At 33.4% G+C, this 20,522-nt stretch overlaps 2 protein-coding genes across 3 annotated transcripts; one reads left to right on the top strand and one right to left on the bottom strand.

Annotated features, from left to right (window-relative positions):
- Nucleotides 1-564: 564 nt before the first annotated feature.
- On the bottom strand, nt 565-9,685 carry LOC142630455 (carbon catabolite repressor protein 4 homolog 5). Of its 2 annotated transcripts, XM_075804451.1 has the most exons (14): nt 9,248-9,683; nt 7,794-7,957; nt 6,918-6,983; nt 6,622-6,674; nt 6,110-6,191; nt 4,906-4,952; nt 4,568-4,655; nt 4,097-4,189; nt 3,954-3,986; nt 3,685-3,782; nt 3,180-3,315; nt 2,852-2,937; nt 2,685-2,769; nt 565-1,023 (listed from the first exon to the last, which is right to left on the bottom strand). In XM_075804451.1, the coding sequence occupies exons 1-14, from the start codon at nt 9,570-9,572 to the stop codon at nt 955-957; spliced, it is 1,425 nt and encodes a 474-aa protein (XP_075660566.1). In that variant the 5' UTR covers nt 9,573-9,683; the 3' UTR covers nt 565-954. The 2 variants fall into 2 exon arrangements, with proteins under 2 accessions (XP_075660566.1, XP_075660567.1); XM_075804452.1 differs by lacking the exon at nt 4,097-4,189 and having other exon boundaries at nt 9,248-9,685.
- A 4,138-nt stretch (nt 9,686-13,823) lies between these two features.
- On the top strand, nt 13,824-18,268 carry LOC142631021 (lysM domain-containing GPI-anchored protein 1-like). Its single transcript, XM_075805080.1, has 5 exons — nt 13,824-14,543; nt 16,264-16,378; nt 16,492-16,653; nt 17,718-17,749; nt 17,831-18,268. The coding sequence occupies exons 1-5, from the start codon at nt 13,883-13,885 to the stop codon at nt 18,073-18,075; spliced, it is 1,215 nt and encodes a 404-aa protein (XP_075661195.1). The 5' UTR covers nt 13,824-13,882; the 3' UTR covers nt 18,076-18,268.
- Nucleotides 18,269-20,522: the final 2,254 nt, after the last annotated feature.

The raw sequence follows: 20,522 nt of genomic DNA, 5'->3' as shown, positions 1-20,522 counted from the left end.
CCACAATAATAAGTACAAATAAATCTATTTCTTACATATTATATAATAATAATATAATACTTAATTTATATAAATTACATTTTCCATCCTTTCTTTTTTCTCTCCAACCAAACAAAAGAGTTTTTCACCCTCACTTTTCCACCCCTTCAACTAAACACACAAGAGAAAAAACTAAATATTTTTTATCTTCCGATTTTTTCATCATTTCACAATTTTTCATTCTCCTACTTTTCCACTCCTTTAATTGAACGGACCCTAAGAATTTAAGACGCTGGTTATAAGAGCCTTAGAATAAGAATAATTAAATGTTTACTTCATCTTAATATTCATCTTTCTTTTGGATTTCATATTGTAGTTAGCTAATTTTCATTTGCTAACTTATTTTGAATTTCAAACTTGGAACTTGGAACTTGGAAAATATTTTCCATATGTTTGAATAAATATTTTGGTATTTGGTTGCTAATTAACATTTACTGAACTTTTTAGATACATTGGGTTAAAACTTAAATATATTTGTTTCGTTAATATAGATTTAGCAATGTATAAAACGCAAATTACATCATATGATGAAAATCTTAATTTTTTTATACATGAATTTATAATTTACGTGATTATTCAACATACAAAGTCATTATCAATGCTTGCTTTAAATCTAAAAATATGTAGGATCTTACGATTTACAATCCCTCCTCCCTTCAACGATCTTACGTAGGATTCCGATTTTGACAACCTTATTCAGAACAATTGGGATACTTGTAAATACCAAGTATCTCAGGTAAAACAAGCTAAGACTACCTTTGCAAGACCAAATAAACAATGCCAAATAAATAATAATTACATACCACCTACAAGACATGACAAAGAAGCCAGTTCAGCAAAACCTTTGGAGCACCAAAGAACAAAGCTCTCCAGTATGTACAATTCCCGTATAGATTGATTTAGAAGCAGAAGTATTCACGTCCCTTTGACATCATCTGCAAAAGCCAGTTCACATACAAGAGCAAGATGATCGCTGCCCCATTTCTGCCAAAGTAACATCAAAACCTCATGAATCCAGGGACAATCAAACATGGAGAGCACAGGTCAACACATAGCGTAGAACATTGAGAACTATATACAGGTTTTTCTTTTTTTTTCAAAAGGCTAACCTCTGAGTGTGTCGGAGGAAGGGATTTGTTTTTAATTATACAAATTATCCCAGGGTGGGGAGACCAAAACCTGTCCCCCCACCTTCAAACATGATGGGCCAGAATGCCATCCCTATGTGCAAGTCCATTAATCTTAGCCATTCCCATGAGTTGATTTCTCAGAGAAATTTAAAGGCCTTAATTGACAGACACTGAATTATTCACCACACCATCCGACTATTATCACTTACTTTTTTTTGATAAAGAGGAGGGGGCCAACATGGGGGGCCAACATGGGGGGGGGTGGCGGGGTGGAAAAAGCAGATAAAAACAAGCAGTTGCCACAGTTAATTTGAGCTATGGCAAAGACCAACACAGTCTACAAAGCGTTATATACCCCTGTAAAGGCTATACCATGAAATTTAAGTATTATTCAGAAATTCTGATAAAATATTTCCATTTTATATTTTTGGAAAAGAAGTTGCATACCATTGAAAAAAAAAAAGGAAAAAGATACAAAAGCAAAAGGCTAAAACTCAACCAAAGGCCTAATCCCCAATTACATGAAGCCAGCAAGACGAACATCTCAGGCCATTCAGGTATACTGGCAGCCAAATTTACGCTCTACACCATTGTGCCTTGAACTATTTTTCCTCTCACTTATAAAAGAAAGACATTTGCCCTTTTTTCCCCTGATTAGTACGCTACACATCCAATGGATGAATCTTAAATCCATGATCTCACTCTCCACACCAAAATCTTGCACATATAAACTTTCCCTCATCACATCTCCAAATAAGACAACCTTTACCTTCTCACTGAAACTAATTCAATAATCAGAAGGAAAAATGCCCAAAATTAACCACGGATTCTAGTGACTGTTGTCAGTCACTCTTTTTAAAGTCTCTTTTACAACTCTGTTGCATGGAGTCAAACATGAAACACATTTTATTTTATTTTAACAATGAACTGAGACATGGATTTTTACCATCAGGAGACACCAAAATTGCAACTTCTTTAGTCCAGAACACAGACACAGCTACTGGAATCATTTATGATATCCATCTTTCACCCTTCCAATGGAAAACTTCATTTGGTTACACTTCATCTTCATTTAAAGAAGACAAGAAGGCCTAGGACTATGAAAATAATAAAACCCTCTATCCACTGTTCCCCATGCAAAGATTGCATTTTAACCAGCATCAATTATCTATTAAAAAGCTATACAGAGTACGCCAAGTCTGTGATAGAGACTTCCATATGTCCTGGAGAGAATTGTAACAGATGCAAACATGACCCTACTTAAAAAATGTCCATTAAACTTAGCTTATAATTAGAACCTTTGCCCCATTTTATATTCAAGATAGAAACTAAGTGGGATGTATGCATACAAATAACATCTTTTAAGACACGCAGCACTGTTGATCGTGTATCATGAAGTACAAATAATTTCAAACAATTCACATGTTATGGCAAGAATCACCTTATACAATATAACTAAATAATATACATACGATCTGATAGATCAAGCTTGGTATTTACAAAGATGAAAGGTACCTCATTTGGGAGTCCTCCACTCCTTCTTAAAGTATCAATGGGTAAGGTCTCAAGAACTCTCACAGGAACAAGTTCTTCTGTATGCCTGTGTCAATCAAACATATCAGTAACTAAAATATTTTGAAGGCAAACAGACTACTGTAATTTTTACAACAAAATTGAATTACCAAATATAATCAACTGTTCCCATAAACTTAGAGTGGTATGATGTTGCCAAGGGTTCCCCATGAATGTCTCTTGTTCTACTGCTTCCCTGCAGAAAATTGAAAGAAATCCAGAAAATTAGCTGGAAAGGAAACATGTAAAAAATTAAAAATTAAAAAATCCCACACCAAATATTTGGAAGATTTCCTGTGTTAGATATCAACCTCAACATTCATCAAGTGCATAGTAATTTACTTCATTTGAACAAGTTATTTGCAGCATCCCTATAGGAGTTGGAAATCTGAGGTATAGAAGAAAATACACTAGTATTAAAAGGTTTAAGCATCTTACGGGAACCCCAAGATATGCGCTAAAAAGTTTTAATTGGTGCTGAACATGGGTAACTCCACTTCCTGTTGCAAGCCTCAATTCTTCATCACTCCATGTATACAATAATGGCCTTGGGATAGACATCCAAACATTTGATCTGACATATAAACCAATCAATTAACAGCAATAGTGATAGTAATGATAAACAACACTATCGACAAAAACATATTGATCAATATTTACCACCATAATGCAATCAATTAACATGAAATGGAACCACATGATAATCTTGTATCATGCCATTGTTTCATAAATTACTTTCTTCATGATCAACTAAAAGCACCTCATTTAAAATTTCAAGAAAGGAACTTTTTTACTAATTTAATGCCCAATATGCTAAATTTAGTTCACAACATATGCTGTTAAATTGCAAGAGAACTTAAAATTGAATTATTTTACATACATGTCATATCAGAGTCATGACTAAGAATGCATGAACAAGAATTTGCAAGGAATTTCAAAATACCTAGTTGCATTCTCATAATAAGGCTTGTAGCCTCTGCATTGAGATGGACATTCAAGCTGCCCAGAAATTTCTCTACGGTCTAGTTGTTGGATGTCTAACTGCAAAAATGTCAGCAACCACTTATATTGTGTATTAATTGTTATTAATATTATTATTATTATTAAAGGACAGAACTCAGAGGTACATAGGCCCATTGGAGTCCCAATAATATGCTAAAAACAAACATAAACAGAATAGTACAGGCTTGACATACTACAAGGACTGCTCACCTTCGATGAAGCCAGAAACTGATACATTGCACTCTGACCACAGGATAAAAACAAAACTTAGATATGTGACAATGAAATTTTAATATTGCATAGTATGCCTAATCTGAAACTAATTGATAACTGATTTCATTGCAACATCAAACCTGAGGTTTGCTATTTAGATCCCCACCAATTATAACTGGGATGTTACCCCATTCTTGTGATAGTGCGTAAGCTTTTTCAAGAAGCAGTCGGACCTAAACCATTGTAAGTTACATGCTTAAGAAACTACCTCAGTCAAAATAATAAGAAAACGAAAGCACAGACATTTGATTGGGGGAAAAAGAAAACTCTTTTCCTATAGGTTGATGCAGCGGAATAGTATGGCACCAAATCCATGAGTTCATACATTAATCTGAAGCTATTTCCCTTCCCAACAACAAGAGGAAAAAAAGGGTGGTGGGGGGTTGGGGTAAGTGGGTAACAGAAGCACATCTACTTCAACGCACGGCACATATATAGAAGGAAGAGGGGAGTTGGGGACTTTTAATTAACATTGAGAATCCCAAAAGATATCAACTGACCCAATTCTGAACAAATTTCATCACTTTTGCAGAGAATAAAACACTGAATACCTGGCCTAGCTTGATGTCTCCACGATTTGGGTTGAAGAGTACATGTATATTCCCAACCAATAATCTTCGACTTTGGGTAGGTGAAGACCTATAGTGGTGCAAATAAGTCAGTGACTAAACTGGCCATATGGTTTTCTAAAGAACATGTAGAGTAATGTATTTTCTGGATATGATAATTGAGCACATAGAACACTTCTTACAAGAGAGGGAAGAATAACAGATTTATGCAAAAAGACATATGCATAAGGCCATCTATAATCAGTTTGATCCTAATAAAATAAGACATCAAATTTCACAATGCTCATATATTTCATCTAAATGAGATGTTTCTAACTTACGTGGATGTTTGGGTAGATGATTTGGACTCTGATTGGTTTTGGATCATCTGTATAGCATAAAAGAGAACATTAAAAATAATAAGAGGGGGGGACCATGACTAATCTGAGGCATAAGGGGATTCTCCACAACAAAGCAAGTCTAGTAAGATATATACAACAATGTTGGGGATAAAAATGCATATACAGGAGGGGGAATGGGTGCACAAAAAGGCATATACTGGGGAATAAAAACAGAAAAGGAAAAAAAAAAAAAAAAAGAGATAATGCTCAACGTACCAACATACATTTCCAACCCAAGTTACCCAGCAAAGAAGAAAACAAAGGCAGACATAATTAAGAATCACAAAAGAAACAGCCCACAAATATGATGTTTGAATATTGAGGCGAAATGCCATTCAAAACCAAACATTATGCTGACCAAAAAAAAACATTGAATGGACATTATAACGTACTTAGTAACTTATGTAACTACAACATTATGCAGTAACTATTTCCTTTAGTTTCCTTCTTCTTCTTCTTCTTCTTTTTTTCCCTGTTCAAGCATATGTTTGGATGAGTTTAATTTCATCAGCTTATTTTGTTTATCATGCCAAAGTATTGTTGTACCCTGAAAAAGGAAATGCTTTAAAAAGCTAAATATTCTGTTTAAAAAAAATGAAAATAAGCTCATCCAAAGTAATACAAATAAGAATGTCATAACACTTCCCATTCTATAAACCAAAAATGTACATGAGAAAATATTATTCTGAAATTTGATGTTTTCCTGAAGTACAATAGAGGATTAATATTTATGCTTCCTGTACCTTGTTCCACTTTATTGCAGAGTTCCAATGCCTTATATGAAACATGACAAGAGGCTACCCTAGTGGATCCTGTAGCCTTACAATCTTAGCATAACCTCAACTAATGGTACTCTAAAGAAAAAAAAATAAATAAATAAACAAGAGCAGAAACTACCATATGGAATTTCCAAGCATTGACACCATATTCTACTTATATATAAAAAATAAAAAATAAAAAAAGCATTGATACCATATTCTACAAGAGAGGCCTTAACAGTTAAGTCAAACCATCAGGTCAACAACAGTTGACTTATTTACATTTTAGAAAATGGGTATCTAGTTAGTTTCAAATTAAGACCTCTGAGAGAGAGAGAGAGAGGGGGGGGGGGGGGGGATATTTGTAATAAATCAAACCCGCATACCTCTAAAACACAAAGTTGAGCAACATTGTCACGGAGGCCAACACGTCTGAACTCTATATTTTCTTGATGCAAAACGGTAAACCTGTTTAGAATATAATTTTACTAAAATTGGGATATTCAAAATTAAGAAAATGATTTTAAAAAAAAAGGAATACTTAAGCTTACTGCAACAATATTTGCTCAATAGCTACAAAACCAACATCACAAGATAGTGATGGGCATGCACATACTACCCAAACATCAAAATACCTAAACAAACCATTTACTATATCCATCATATTTCTTTTTAGATATTTGAAGTTTGAAGAAACTATTATACAACTCATATTAATATAAAAAGAACCAAGGCAAAGCCTGGCTAATTGAGAAAGAGATAAACAATAAAGTTGCTTCCAAGAATAATAGATATGAGTTGCATGAAAATACTAACTAATTGAATTGCCCTAAGCCACAGTGCAGTAAGAACCAAAGAAAACTTGAAAGCCTTACAGTTTAGGGTTTAGAAACCTTACAGTTTTTCTTTCCAGAATATAGCACACCCATCACATGCTTCACCAGTTCGAGCCTGTAAATAATTGGGAATAACTAATCACTAACTTGGCAACAAGGTTTGGCTTAAAAGGCATTTCCTCCTCCAACAAGACTGGATGACAGGAGATTGTGCATTCAAAACCCACTGAGGGTGTGTGTGTGTAACTTAAAAACAAAACAAAAAAAAGGTTGGACATGAGATCTTCTATACATAATTGAAAGCACAGCAGTTGGACTAGAGTCACTAGGCCTAGCTATAAGTAGTATTTTAGTATACCTTGTGAATACCTACAAAGCCATCTTTTTTAAAAAGATGTTCTAAATCATCAAAACGATCAACCTCCTGCAACCATAAAGGTGGATATGAGAAAATTAAAATCAAAAGCTAGTGCAATATGCCTTAATCTCAAGTGCCCTTGAGAATTAAACCTCCCATATATGATATGAGGTTTAGATGATTGAAAGAAAATGAGAAAATTAAAATCAAAAGCCAGTGCAACATGCCTTAATCTCAAGTGTCCTTGAGAATAAAACCTCTTGTATTCTTATCAAAAAGAGATTAAACCTATTGTCTATGATATAAGGTTTAGATGATTGAAATAAAACAGAATAAACTTCCTAAAGAGATTGAAACTACCTAAGTAACAAAAACGAATATGGTTCAGATAGTTGACAGTATAAAAATGAGATCGTAAAGTAATGCAATAAACTGAAGCCTAACAAAAGTTTTTGATGAAAAGTTATGTATGTGCATTGTATAACACTCTTTTTATATTATTAATAATTCGATAGTTATTCCAATGGGGGAGAGGGGAGTCAAAAACAAAATTTAGATTTATTATGGAATAGGATTAAAAATAAATAAAACTCATGCAGCTGTATGAGATTGCACTCATAACTAGGCCCGGACTCAAAAAGATATTTGCATATTTTTCCACTACATACTAAGGAAACCTACCTATAAATGTATAAAAGTTGCTAAACCATTGTTTTTAATAGTTCAGACAATGAAAGGCAGGGATAAAAGGGGGAAACTGTGATAAAAATTCTCATTGAATATGTATATAATGATTGTAAGTCTTGAACCACCATGAAGAAAACTGCATCTTCAAGCATAAATTTGTGCAACACCAATAAAAACTTGTAAATTTACCTGAAAACACAAAATGCTTGCATTGTAACGATTGATCTCCTCACGAATGAGGATTTTTCTCCGGTCCCAGTCTAAGAACTTGGGAGGGACTTTATAATATAAATACGGATGGTTTGATGCATTTTCAACACCTAGTATATTATATGAAACAACTACAACTGTATCTGCAGTGGAAAATATAAAGTTTTAGCCATAGAAAAAAAGAAGAAGAAGAAGATAGATACTGGTATCTAGACCTATAAGCTGCAAACTGCATACACTTGCACAGAAGACCAGTGAGTGAGTGTAAAAGGGGTTAAATATAGTATTTTTCCAACAAAATCCCGAAGAGATAAAAATACAGAAAGAGATCATAATCGTCAATGAGTGCTTATAAAGACAGCACATAGGACAAATGATTGGCAATGTCGGAAAATTATTAGGTACTCCCGAAGCACGGAGAAATTGTGCTCCCTCCTCTCACATTCATGGTGGAACCCACCGTGAATTTAATGAGCAGACCCCACCATGAACGTGAGAGGAGAGAACATCATTCTCTATACTCCAGGAGTACCTAAGAATTACTTGGCAATGTCTGATACTTAACACAGACATTTATTAAGCATTTAATAACAATAGTAATACAATTAAGGATAACTCTAACTAGACGAAAGATCTTCACCGTTTTTCTTTTTATTGTCACAAGATCATAATTGTTCAGATACTACATTTGAAATGATCCAATAATTCAAATTGACTGTTAACCTTAGATACCTTACTAAGAGAAAATCCTTACACCATGTTTGGTGCGCCTCCAAATTATGACTTTGTTTCCCTTTACAGGAAATATCTATTACACACCGCGTGTTTAAAAAAAAATTTAAAACTGAAATCATAACTTGAAGTCACAATTTCAATTTAAATCATTTGAACTGAAATCATGAGTGACGATTTCAGTTTTAAAAACTATTACACACAACATTGTGTACGCTTGTGTGCACTAGTCATTTCACTTTACTTTTTACATTCATATTTAGCGAAAGTGACGGGATAAAACAAAAACCTACCACCAAAATAAGTCCGAAATACCATAAATATGTACTTCCCACCCACATGAATTGTGGATCCCACCATAAATTTAATGAGTGAACCGTTATGTGAGACGGAAGAGTAAGCATTTATGGTAATCGGAGAATAATCAATAATTTCCCAAATAAGTCTTAGTTCTGAAAATTTATCGTCAATTTCCTTTCGAGTTAAAAAGATGTTTACTTTAAATTCTCATAATTTGGTAGCAGATAAACCAATAAGTTTTACCAAGTTTTTTTTTTTCCCTCATATCAATGATGCTACTACAATTGATTGAGATATCAATTTAAGCCAAAGTGTATCTTTTCAAGTACATTAAATTCACAAAAGTGAAACAACAAAAATAAATTCACACAAGGAAAATTCATTATCTGCAAAGTTTTAACCTTTGTAGTTGGGCAAATCGTGGGAAGAGAAAACCCAATTGCGATTTGTAGTAACCTCTGTAGCGTTCGATTTTTGATCTCTTTGTTTCCGACGTGATCCTGATGAAGAATGCAAGTGCTGGAACCGGTTATGGACTGGTAAAGAGCGAGGCGGGTCGGGTATTAGGGTTGGGGTTTCAGGTTCAAAGGAGGAGGCTACTCTGCGCCGCTTTGTGCGGTGGCTGTTACTGCTGTGGGATTGAGATTCGGATTGTTGTTCGTCGGGATAACGGTTTTTGCGCTTGCTCCGACTGGCGGCGCGTGACTGCGAGTGGCTTCCCGTCATGGTGGTGGGAATGGCCGTTGCTTTGAGGGGTTTGTAGGATATCAGAGTACCAGTGACAGTTATGACTATGAACGTAGTTTTTAATTCCTGGGGAAAGTGATTTATTACTTATATTTAAGCTTGGGATGAGCTACCTGCAAACAAGTTTAAGTTTTTTTTTTTTTCGATTATTGAAGGTTTAATTCTGGGAGAATATCGCACGGTGAGATTTAGATTTTAATCTTTACTTACATAAAAAAAAATTGAATGATGTTTGATGATAGAGGGCTATTATTAAGAGATGATGTCATAGATTGAGACTCTTTGAAGAAAAAAAAATTGGCTATAACAAAAATAAAATATTTAAATTTAGTTATAACTTGAACCAAATTTATATATAGGGTTCAAATAATAATAAAAAATAAAAAATAAACCTTATATATAGGGTTTATTTGGTAATATTGTTTTAATAAAGTTGTTTATATATATATATATATATATATTTTTTTTTTTTTTAAAAGAAGTTTATATTTTTTGAAAATACGTGTGAATGAAAAAGTGTGTGAAAATAATGTAATGTTGTTTAAATATTGAAAACTGTTGTTTAAACAACAGTAACAAATAGGCCCATAACGTTTGAGTTCGAGTTTAAAAAATAAAAAAACCAAAAGACTAAGCTCGAGCTCAAATTCAAGCTTAATATCAAGCTTTCGAACTCGAGATTCAATACAAGTATATTATTATCAAGCCAATTTTAAGCATATTATTGCCCCATTTGGTTTGAATGAGTGGTCTCAATTCCTAATTAATGGTTTTACAAAATATTACCCAAGTGCATAAACCAGTATATGCTTGACCTTTTCTATAAAGTTGTGATTTACAACTATATTTTATGTTGGCTTTATTCTATGACAAAAAGTGTTGTATTTGCTTTTATTTTGTTCCTTGTATTTTGTGGGATTTTATTGTATTGGGTTTAGTATTAAGTTGGTGAAGAATTAAGCATGTATTGGATGAACAAGTGTTCGCGAGTGTCTCGTGAGAAGCCTACCCGCGAAAGAGCCACATGAGAAGCACATGCTGGAAGCTGAAGAGTCGTATCAAGCTGTCAGTTTTGTGAGTTTCTCGCGAGAAGGACCAACCCGCTAGATACCTGCGAAACTATTTGCCTAGAGGATTTTAAGTGTGACTTTTTTATCATTCACCCATACTATATATACCCTCATTACCCATAAAAGTAAAAGGGGTCATTTAGAAAGAAAAATTCTAGATAAGTTTTCTACAACACAACACACCCATCTTTCAAAGAGAGAGCTACTCATCCTTAGTGATAAATCATTGTAGTCTCTTCTCCTTCTCTCTTCCATTATCATACCTTGAGAGGAGATTTATACACAAACACAACTCACACCTATTCAGAGTGTAGAAAGTATTTTGAAGCTTGGGAAGTTTTGGAAATTTGCCAAAAGAAGCAGATGAGACTTGGCGGATACAATCGGGCATATTGCGGGATCTAAAAAACTAGAGAAGACATGATTCCGAGAAGTTTATTGGTAGCAGGAGCTTGAATGGCACAAGTACATTGAGTAGACTAGGCTTGGAGGGTCTTTTATTATTCGTGTATTCCAACTTTATTCTCAAGTGAATCGATTTTGATTTGGAGGGTCATGGAGAGGTTTTTCGCCAAGTTCTTTGGTTTTCTCTTCGATAACACGTCTTGGTATTATCTTGTGTTTGCATATCTCTTCCCTTACTTTTGTGCTTTACTTTTATTATTTAATTGTTCATGTGTATGCACTAAAGTAGATCCGGTGATTGTGTTTTATTTACTATTGTCTCATACTCAGATAAGTTAGAGTAAAAGCAATCTAGCTGTAATTTTAAAATTGGAGTCTAAACAAACTCTTATGTTTTAGCACAAATCTGAGCTTTCACTTTCTTTTATAAAAGTTTTTTTTTTTTTTTTTAAAAAGCTAAAATGAAAAACCCACCATCTATGTTTCACCAAAATTCATTTTAGTCCTTTAACGTTACTTTTATTCTTTTAGTCATCTAACTTTCAAGTTCATTCAATTAAAGATTTTTCATCAATTTTTGTTATATGTTGTGGTTAAATTTCCAATTTTTAAAATTTTCTCCAATTTATTTTTTAAATTTAAAAAATTCATTAATAATTGAAAAGTATTTTCTAGATTTTTTTTTTTCAAAAAATTTTGACAAAATTTGACTTGAATAAATATGAAACTTAAAGAGCTAAAATTTAAAAAAAAAAAGAAAAAAAAAAGTTAAAGGATTGAAATGAATTCTAAAGAAACTTAGAAGATAGGTTTTCATCTTAGCCTTAAAAAATATAATAATAATAATAAAAAAGCTACTGAGTCCTGTCATTTACAAGCCTGCTCATGAACCTTTTTTTTTTTTTTTTCTTTTTTTATAAGCTTGAACTTGACTTGTTTATTAAACAAACCTAAAACTAAAACTTCAAGTTTGGCTTGTTTTTTTTTAAAAAAAAAAAACGAACATGAATGAGTTTTTTTTTTTTTTATCTAGCCAAGCATGAGCGATTTAAGAACAATTTGATTCACCTATATCCCTACTTGCCTACTGGTAATCCACTCAAACAAACAAACAAATGGAATAACTATTCAATCATTTGGTTGGATGTTTATTATATAGAATAAGTATTCCTTTAATTGAGGAATAGTCATTCCTCTCTAAAAGGGATGTGTGTGTGTGTGTGTGTGTATATATATATATACATCCTTAGTTTAGGTTTCTATCTTTTTCACTCATTAGAAAATCATTAAGTTTATGAGTTATGTATAGGATGAGTTAGATAATAGGAGGTACAGTGGCTAGCCTTTTATCGTTTCATTTTCAATTATAATAAACCAAAAGTAAAGTTTAAGAAAACACAAATATTCATCAATCTAAGGTAGAGATGCAAAAGAAATAAAAAAAATCCAACAAAAAATGAAAAGAGAGAGAGAGAGAGAGAGAGAGAGAGAGAGAGAGAGAGAGTACCTTTTTTCATGGAAAAATTATGCATATAATGGAAGAGAGTGACAAATTTATAGTAAAAACCCAAGATGAATATGCATAAACAATACTTTTGTTTTGAATTATTTATTTATAACATCAAAATTAAAGTCCTTGAATATGTAAAATTAAAACAGTCTAAGATGAATTTGAAAAGACAATATATTTATATATTTAATATTGTAAAAAATTAAAATTAAAAATTAAATATAAAAAAGAATAATGATATGGCGGATGAGGTGGCTCAATAGGAGCGTAATAATAATAAATATTACGCTTTAGCTTTTAGATATATATAGATTTAAATACAATGTCTCATGAACAGAGACATTATGGATTAATTTATCTTGAAATATTTTGTAAAAATTTGTATATGTTATTATATTTGAGTAATTAGTTTCAAATATATTACATGTTATAAAAATATAGTAGATATAAAATTACCATACCTTTTGAGTGGAGTTTGTGATGTGTCCTTGTGTTAGAACCATTTTCCCTCTCCCTTGTGTGTGCGTGTAGTTGTTAGAACCTCTCTCTCTCTCTCTCTCTCTCTCTCTCTCTCTCTCTTGTGTGTGTGTGTGGTTTGTTTCTATAAGAAAATGATTATTATCACAAATTACTTAAGAGAGTATTTTGTGTGTAATATAACTTACCCCGTAGTTCCTTAAAAGTTATTATGGTTTTTGAGTGGAGTTTGTGGTGTGCCTTTATGTTAGAACCATTTTCTTTTCCCTCTCCCTTATGTGTGTGTGCATTTGTTTCTCAACAAAATAATAATAATAATTAAAAATATGAACATGTGTTTCTATTTGTTTACATGAAATTTACATCAAGAGAATGGAATCTAACAAACACATCTTAATTAAGTCTCTGCATTGTCATATAACTTAAAATAAATTTTGTTCTTTTAATTTTACTATTGTTGCTATGATGTAACAAAACTTCTAATTTGGTACCCATCATTTTAAAGGTCTTGTACTTTTCTACTTTTACCTGGGCAAAGATATGGCGTGATCTATTGCGCAGTTGTTTTTGGGAACAATTAACATTCGTTGTACCAATATGACTGGTTGGTCTCGGCTTAGCTGTGAGTGAGTTAGATAAGTACCATACCATCATATCCTCCTTTCAAAGTCTCTTCATTTATCCAGGATGTCACCTTGTGCCTCATAGTTATGATACATACACCTAACAACATCATTCCAAAATTATTGAATGAATGATAAGGATAACATCTTTAACAATACACTATCTTATTCCAACACAATTCTAGCAACTTACAAAAAAGTTAAATGAGAAATCTAGTGCAACTTCTTCCTCTAGTCCTTCCAATTCTTTCATTCTTCATTCTTACTCCTCTTATACATGCAAAATCTGTAATCGAACCATGTAGCTCTTCGGACTCATGCACCTCTCTTCTCTCTTATATTTTGCCATGGGACTCTAAGATCTCTGAGATTGCATCTCGTTTCCAAGTAAATATTTCTAATATCCTAGCTGCTAACTCCTTCAACCCTGAAATACCATCTTTAGGGAATCAGATTCTTCGAGCTAACTCTCATGTCAAAGTACCCATTTCATGTCCATGCGTGGATGGTATCCGACGGTCTATGTCCACCACTTATAGAGTCCAGGAAGCTGACACTGCAGAATCTGTATCACATGGATATGGTGGGATTGTTAGTGCTGAGCAAATTACAATTGTGAATGGAATTAATGCCAGTAACCCATTGTTAAACAGGCAGAGCCTAGTTATACCATTGCCATGTACATGCTTCAACAATAGTAACCATGGGGTCACCACAGTGTACATGTCATATGTGGTGCAAAGTGGAGAGAACTTGAGCAGCATAGGACTTGAATTCGGCACAACTGTTATGGATTTGGAGGCTATCAATGGGCTTGGACAACCGGTAATTGATCAGGGAGACATATTAGCCATTCCAATTTCAGGTTAGCAAAGCTTAGTTTATGACACTCAGCTTTGAGGATTTTATGTTGATGTTAGGTGCTTGCTATGACATGTGCTTACTGATCTATAGCTACTTACCAAAAAAAAAAATTGTACTTACTGATCAAGAAAAATTGGTCTGGTCAGTACAGAAGCCAGTGAATTCTCCTCTATAAATGTGTAAAATTGTGAGAATAATAATGACACTCCTTATTATGTACACATTCACCATATACACATTGCCACGTAGGCTAAAATTGTGTTTTGAAAACATGATTTCAATTAAAATTATGAAATCATGTTTTTTTTTTTTTTTTAATTTTGTAATTTTAACTAAAATTGTGTCTTGAAACATGATTTTAAAGAAAGTGTGTATAGAAAGTGCAATATCAAATGTGTAACAAGATTTTCCTATTATGATCACTTTTTCTTTTTGTCTGGACAAGAATTTGGAATGTGGCACACTTTCTTTTTCCTTCAATTTTTGGTTAAGTGAATGTGGCAGACATTTTGCGTATTCACATATTTGTGGGTTAAAGGGTATTATTGTTGCGAAACTACACGCTAAAATCTTCAATTGACACCTCCAACCAAAAAGATAAATAATACTACGTACATATAACAATAATAACAAAACATATATATAAAGTTTAGCCAAAAAAAAAAAAACATATATATAAAAGACAAGAGTCAAAATTGTTAGGTACATACTTGAGCGCACACACTTTAATGGTCAATTGGTCATAGGGGAAACTATTTAGTAGTTCTAATATATTATTGTTTTCACCTTATTCCCTATCCCTCCAAACCTTGTAATGCAGACAAGATTGATAGTTAAAAGGGCCATATACATAGTTGTAAGCTCAGAAAATTACACATTTCCAAGCATAAAGTGCTAATTAAGGGTCTAGAGAAAAAATGTTCTGGCTGTAAATTAATACCATATTGTAACTATCTCAAAAAAAATTAAAAATTAAAACCTAGTTGTACCAACACAAACAACTTTAACCACCTGGTGATCCGATAATTATTAATATCCTAGGAGTAAGGCTCTAAACCTATTGAGTATCTAATTTGTATCATATTTCATAAAACTATTATTATCAAAAGTTTGGATTGGTTACATGTAGTTGTAAGAAGGCTGTACTCACTATATTTCAGCAAATCACACAACCTTACATACTAGTAGCATGCCCTCTACTAGAAAATAAGGGTGGTCCAAAACATTCAATAATAATTTGGTTTGGCTTTTCACTGTATTAATAAATATTATAAACAATGAATTCCTCCTTGTAATTACCTGTTTTTGGTTCCCTTCCCTACCCTTTGCAGAGATTAATTCCCCAGAGCTTAGCTGCTGCTCAATCGTCAGTAACCCAGAATAGAGAGTGATGGTACATGAATCAATTAAGCCTGTTTGAAGGTTTGCAGAGCCTTAAGAATTACATTTAGGCTGTGTTCATATCCTGGCAGGAAATCAAAAGTTCTTGTTTTTATTGGTTGATTTGGTCCCTTAGGTGCTAGCTGATTTGTTTATGCAATCAGTTATCAGCTGAGTAGAAGAGTTTGGCCTCTACAGGTGCATGCAAAATAAAGTAATTTTTCTTAAGATGAACCTATGCTCTGTAATGGCCAAGAATACCTTAAATTGCACTGTTGCACACATTGATAGATAGACCAGCTTCATTAAAATAATCTTCCATAGACTTATCATCAATGCAGCGTGTTCTTCGAAAAATCTTAACTGGTACAATGAGAGTCTAATTGTGCCAAATGGTTCGTATGCTTTAACTGCCAACAACTGCATCAAATGCAATTGTGGAACATCCGATCTCAAGTAAGCAACATACATCCACACACTAATTACATTAGGAAAAAAAAATTTGCTGTTTATTATTTTTCATGTTCTGCATATATCTTCACATCTGATTTTGTATTCTTGCTCATCAGCTTGCAATGTTTTCCATCTGGCATCGCTGTCCCATGCTCTCATTTACAGTGCAAAGGATCTAATCTCTTTATAGGTGATGCGTATGTGAATCAAACAGCAGCTGGTTGCAATGTCAGCACGTGTATGTACCGTGGCCATAGTGGTGGCAAAATTTTCAGAAGGTAAAAAAGCAATAGTAATTGTTCTATCACATTCATTAATGTATACTTTATTCATGCAATGTCCATAATTTCACACCCAATGTTCACATTTTTATTAATGTGTCCACATTTAAAACATGAAATAAGTGATATGTTTGAACAATGTACAATAAAAATGTGTGAGAATAATTAATGCTACTGTGAGACACAAAAGATAGATCTAATGTACCCTAATGCATGTACGGGAACAAATGAAAGAATTGATAACTCACATTGATAATGTGATGACATCGTCAGTGAGTTGTTGGCTCCAAAGCATTCCAATGGGTACTTGAAGAATAAAAGCAAAATGGACCAAACAGAAGGCACTGGTATGGTACTAGCTGAGAACCCTCCAAATGTCAAGTTAGTGAATGAGAAATCTCTAAAAACTCTATGGTGAGAAATCTAGGGATTTTATGCATACATGAGGAAAGGAAAGGTTTGGTCCTTTGGTAGGGAATTGAGATTCTCTAAAAGTAAAGATCTTTCCTTGCAGAGGGTATTTGGTATTAGGGTTTCCATAATTGTAAAGTGTCTTTCCATATGAGGAAGATACACGGGCGTGATATGGCCTTGGTACGTGATGTACAAGATATTTTCTTGTAGGAGCATGTGTGGAGAACACGAATGGAAACGAAGGACTCGTCGATTTTCTCCATCCCGTTGCTTCAGTTTTCTCGTTCGTATGGGACGCACCCATCGGCTTTGGGGTCATCCTTTAAGAGGGTCCTTCGTCACCTATCCGTGAGGCCGACAACCCTGTCAAGGCCGTCTACCCTCCCGGTCTTCTGTTTATGAGCCTTTACTATCGAAAATATCCCAATCACACATAAACACAGGCCAGCTTAAGGTTTAGTCCGAGCAAGTTTTGCATTGGCCCTAAATCTTTGCAAATGTCACTTTCCTTCCTTAAGGTTAAACTCAATGAATCAAACATGTGAAACATTACACCAAATAAATTTATCCTTTTCTAATTTGAATTTCAAATTTTATTAATGTTTTGAACATTAAAATTGTAACGCATGTTTTATTTCTTTTTGCAGTTTATCAAGTTCTTCTTATGTCCAGTGCCCAGGTAACAACTAGCATCAATAGTTACCAAACTTAGTATTTTCGAACTTGATTATCTGCTGTAGTAATGACACATTTCATGCAGGAAAGCAAAATTATAGTGCAGCCTCACCCTTGGGATCTCCGTCATCACGTAATCCATTAATCCCATTTAAAACCGTAACGCCGTCTCCATCACCCTTTCCAGGTTCTACTCGAACTATGGGTACTGCTTCCTTTGGTCCTACAAGTACACAGTATTCGAACATGTCTAATAATGGTGGCGTGCTTGGCAAAGCTTCATGTTGCAATTTATTGCTACTGGCCCTTGTCCTTTACTATTTCTTGTGATAATAAATGGCATCTTGAAGTACTTCCTATCTAAAGGAAAAAATGTCATTCCCAAATGTATAAGCAAATTTCACTTCATGATACCTAAAATTGCTTAGCTTAAATGAAACTTCCTCTTCTTGCAAAGGAAAAAATGAGGATGAAGTCCTAGGGTTCAAAATTCACTGAATGTTTGTATAACTTACCATGAAAAAATAAGATCTAATTAAAATTTTTGGACAATGAGACAATACAGAAAGGAGGATATAAAGAAAAACAAGGCTTTGCACATGCGCAACTGTGACACTGGATACCATATTGATTGATATCTGTTCATAAGTAAAGTTGTTAATTAAGTTATATATGCTTTCCTTTAAAAATTAGGGAGGTATTAGGCTTAGCTAACAAGGCAATGAGCTATATCTTGATCATGAGGATGAATAGTCATTTTCTCATGTGCTACAATATTCTTAATATAAAATATTAAAGATGCTACATATTTAAATTTACTTTATAACCTTTATAAACTGATATTAGGGGTGTGCAACTAGACCTGGTACCCAACCAACCCACCCAACCCAGCCGATCTGGCCCGAAAAGTGGCCAACTTGACGTTGGTGATCCGACCTTATTTACACCGGAAAAGTAGCCATTTTTCACTGATAGGAGTGTTTCACTAGTCATTTTAGTCCAATTAGTCGAGATCTAGTCAGATCTAGGCAGATCTCGCCCAATCTTGGCCAAATTTGTTGGAATTCGGCAAAATCTGACATAGTTTCACAAATTTCAACTCAGATTGAGAACCAACTGATATTCAAGGAGACCACCCGAACTAACTCTATTTACCGGTTGGCAGCGGGTTCAAAAATGAGAGACTCAACCTAATTGGGTTGGTTTCAAGTTGGGCACAAACCCAACCCAGATCGAACCATGGACAAGCCTAACTGATATGGTAATGAATATGATAGGAAGATTTCAAAATATAACAAATGAGTGTCAAATTTTTTTAATTTATTTTTTTATGATTGGTGACACACCAGTTTGTAAAAATCATATAATAAAATTTATAATATTCCTAACATTACTTCTAAGGACGACAATTTAAACCTGCCCTCATGGGTACATGCTTCTTCCATCCTAATGGGGCAGGTTTTACCTCCCTTGCATAGCCAAATGGGGTGGGGACAAGAGTTAAATCTTTCCTCCAAACCCCTCTTGTTTATAGTTAAACAATTAAAAAATATATTTTTTATAAATTTTTTTATAAGGCATATATATGTTTGTGTGTGCGCACACTTTGCCTTCAAACTTTAAATTTATAACGAATTTGTTGTACTATATTTTTATATTTTAAGATTTAAATTTTTTATATATATATTTTTTAATTTTTGTATTGTTATATTTGAAATTTTGAATTGTTTTTATGCTTTTTAGTACTTGAATTTTTATATGCTTTGAGAAGGTCATGTAATGTTAGAGCCTGTTTTTCTTTTTTATGTTTTATTAATAGATGATATATTTTAAATAAAATTTTAACAAATTATAAAATTTAAAATAAAAAACTTGAGTGTGGCAGGATAATGGTGGGTACCCACAAGCAAGGATGGAGCGGAAGAAAACCATTGTCTCGTTGCCATCCCTAATCACTCCTCAATAATATACCTGAGTGTTCAACATCAACAATCTCACCTATTAATTAGTCAATTCCACGCAGTGGTTCCACCACCTTATGGTATTAAATAATGAAAATATTTGGCAGCCTTCTCAATTTAATTTCTTCTCTTTGAGAGGTTTATTTGGAATAAAACTCTCTGTTTTACGTTTTGTGTTTCTCTTTTCACTCTTGCTAATCATTGCTTGCCACAATTTTTGTTTGTTACTTATAAAATAACCAAAGTTTAAAATGAAAAAAATCGAATAAATGGCAAGTCATAAATGATGAAACATAAAGTGGAATACAAAAAATGTGACATAAGATTTCTATTCGATTTATTTACATTAACAACCAACAAGAAAGATGCATGCGCTTGACTCATTGTTAAATATATAGATATATACAAGTATAGGTTGTAATAAATGTTGAGTGGGCCTAACCACATTGCAATCAATAGTAATCGACAAATTGGGAGTAAGCTCATAAAGCTCTAGACCTTAGTGAAGGCCACAAAATGGCTTTGATACTATGCTAAAATAAAAGATTTAAGAAGAGAAAGGAGAGAAGGTGGTAATTAATATGATTCGGCTTGACGACCTATGTCTACTTTGAAAGCTCTTAGAGCATACATTTTTACTATTTTGAAATGAGTATTACAAGAACTCGATATATGGTTTATATCAACGCAATGATTGACTTATAGGAGCCATTGATTACACTTGAATCAAGAATAATTGATATGTCTTATTTATGGCATAATAATATTGCATAATAAAGGTTCATGGCTAGGGTACAAATAACGCTAATTAATTTA

Source organism: Castanea sativa, chromosome 4 (assembly GCF_040712315.1).
Source record: "Castanea sativa cultivar Marrone di Chiusa Pesio chromosome 4, ASM4071231v1".
In the NCBI taxonomy this organism is placed as follows: domain Eukaryota; kingdom Viridiplantae; phylum Streptophyta; class Magnoliopsida; order Fagales; family Fagaceae; genus Castanea; species Castanea sativa.
This window is presented reverse-complemented; position numbering and strand designations above follow the sequence as displayed.

Excerpts from the sequence above, each read along its gene's own strand:
- LOC142631021 (XM_075805080.1), top strand. The coding sequence starts at position 13,883 with ATGAGAAATCTAGTGCAACTTCTTCCTCTAGTCCTTCCAATTCTTTCA. Across the intron at positions 14,544-16,263 it reads ATTAGCCATTCCAATTTCAG|CGTGTTCTTCGAAAAATCTT; the intron begins GTTAGCAAAGCT and ends TCATCAATGCAG. Across the intron at positions 16,654-17,717 it reads GGTGGCAAAATTTTCAGAAG|TTTATCAAGTTCTTCTTATG; the intron begins GTAAAAAAGCAA and ends TTCTTTTTGCAG.
- LOC142630455 (XM_075804451.1), bottom strand. The coding sequence starts at position 9,572 with ATGACGGGAAGCCACTCGCAGTCACGCGCCGCCAGTCGGAGCAAGCGC. Across the intron at positions 4,190-4,567 it reads GAGACATCAAGCTAGGCCAG|GTCCGACTGCTTCTTGAAAA; the intron begins GTATTCAGTGTT and ends ACAATGGTTTAG. Across the intron at positions 3,783-3,953 it reads AGTTTCTGGCTTCATCGAAG|TTAGACATCCAACAACTAGA; the intron begins GTGAGCAGTCCT and ends ACATTTTTGCAG.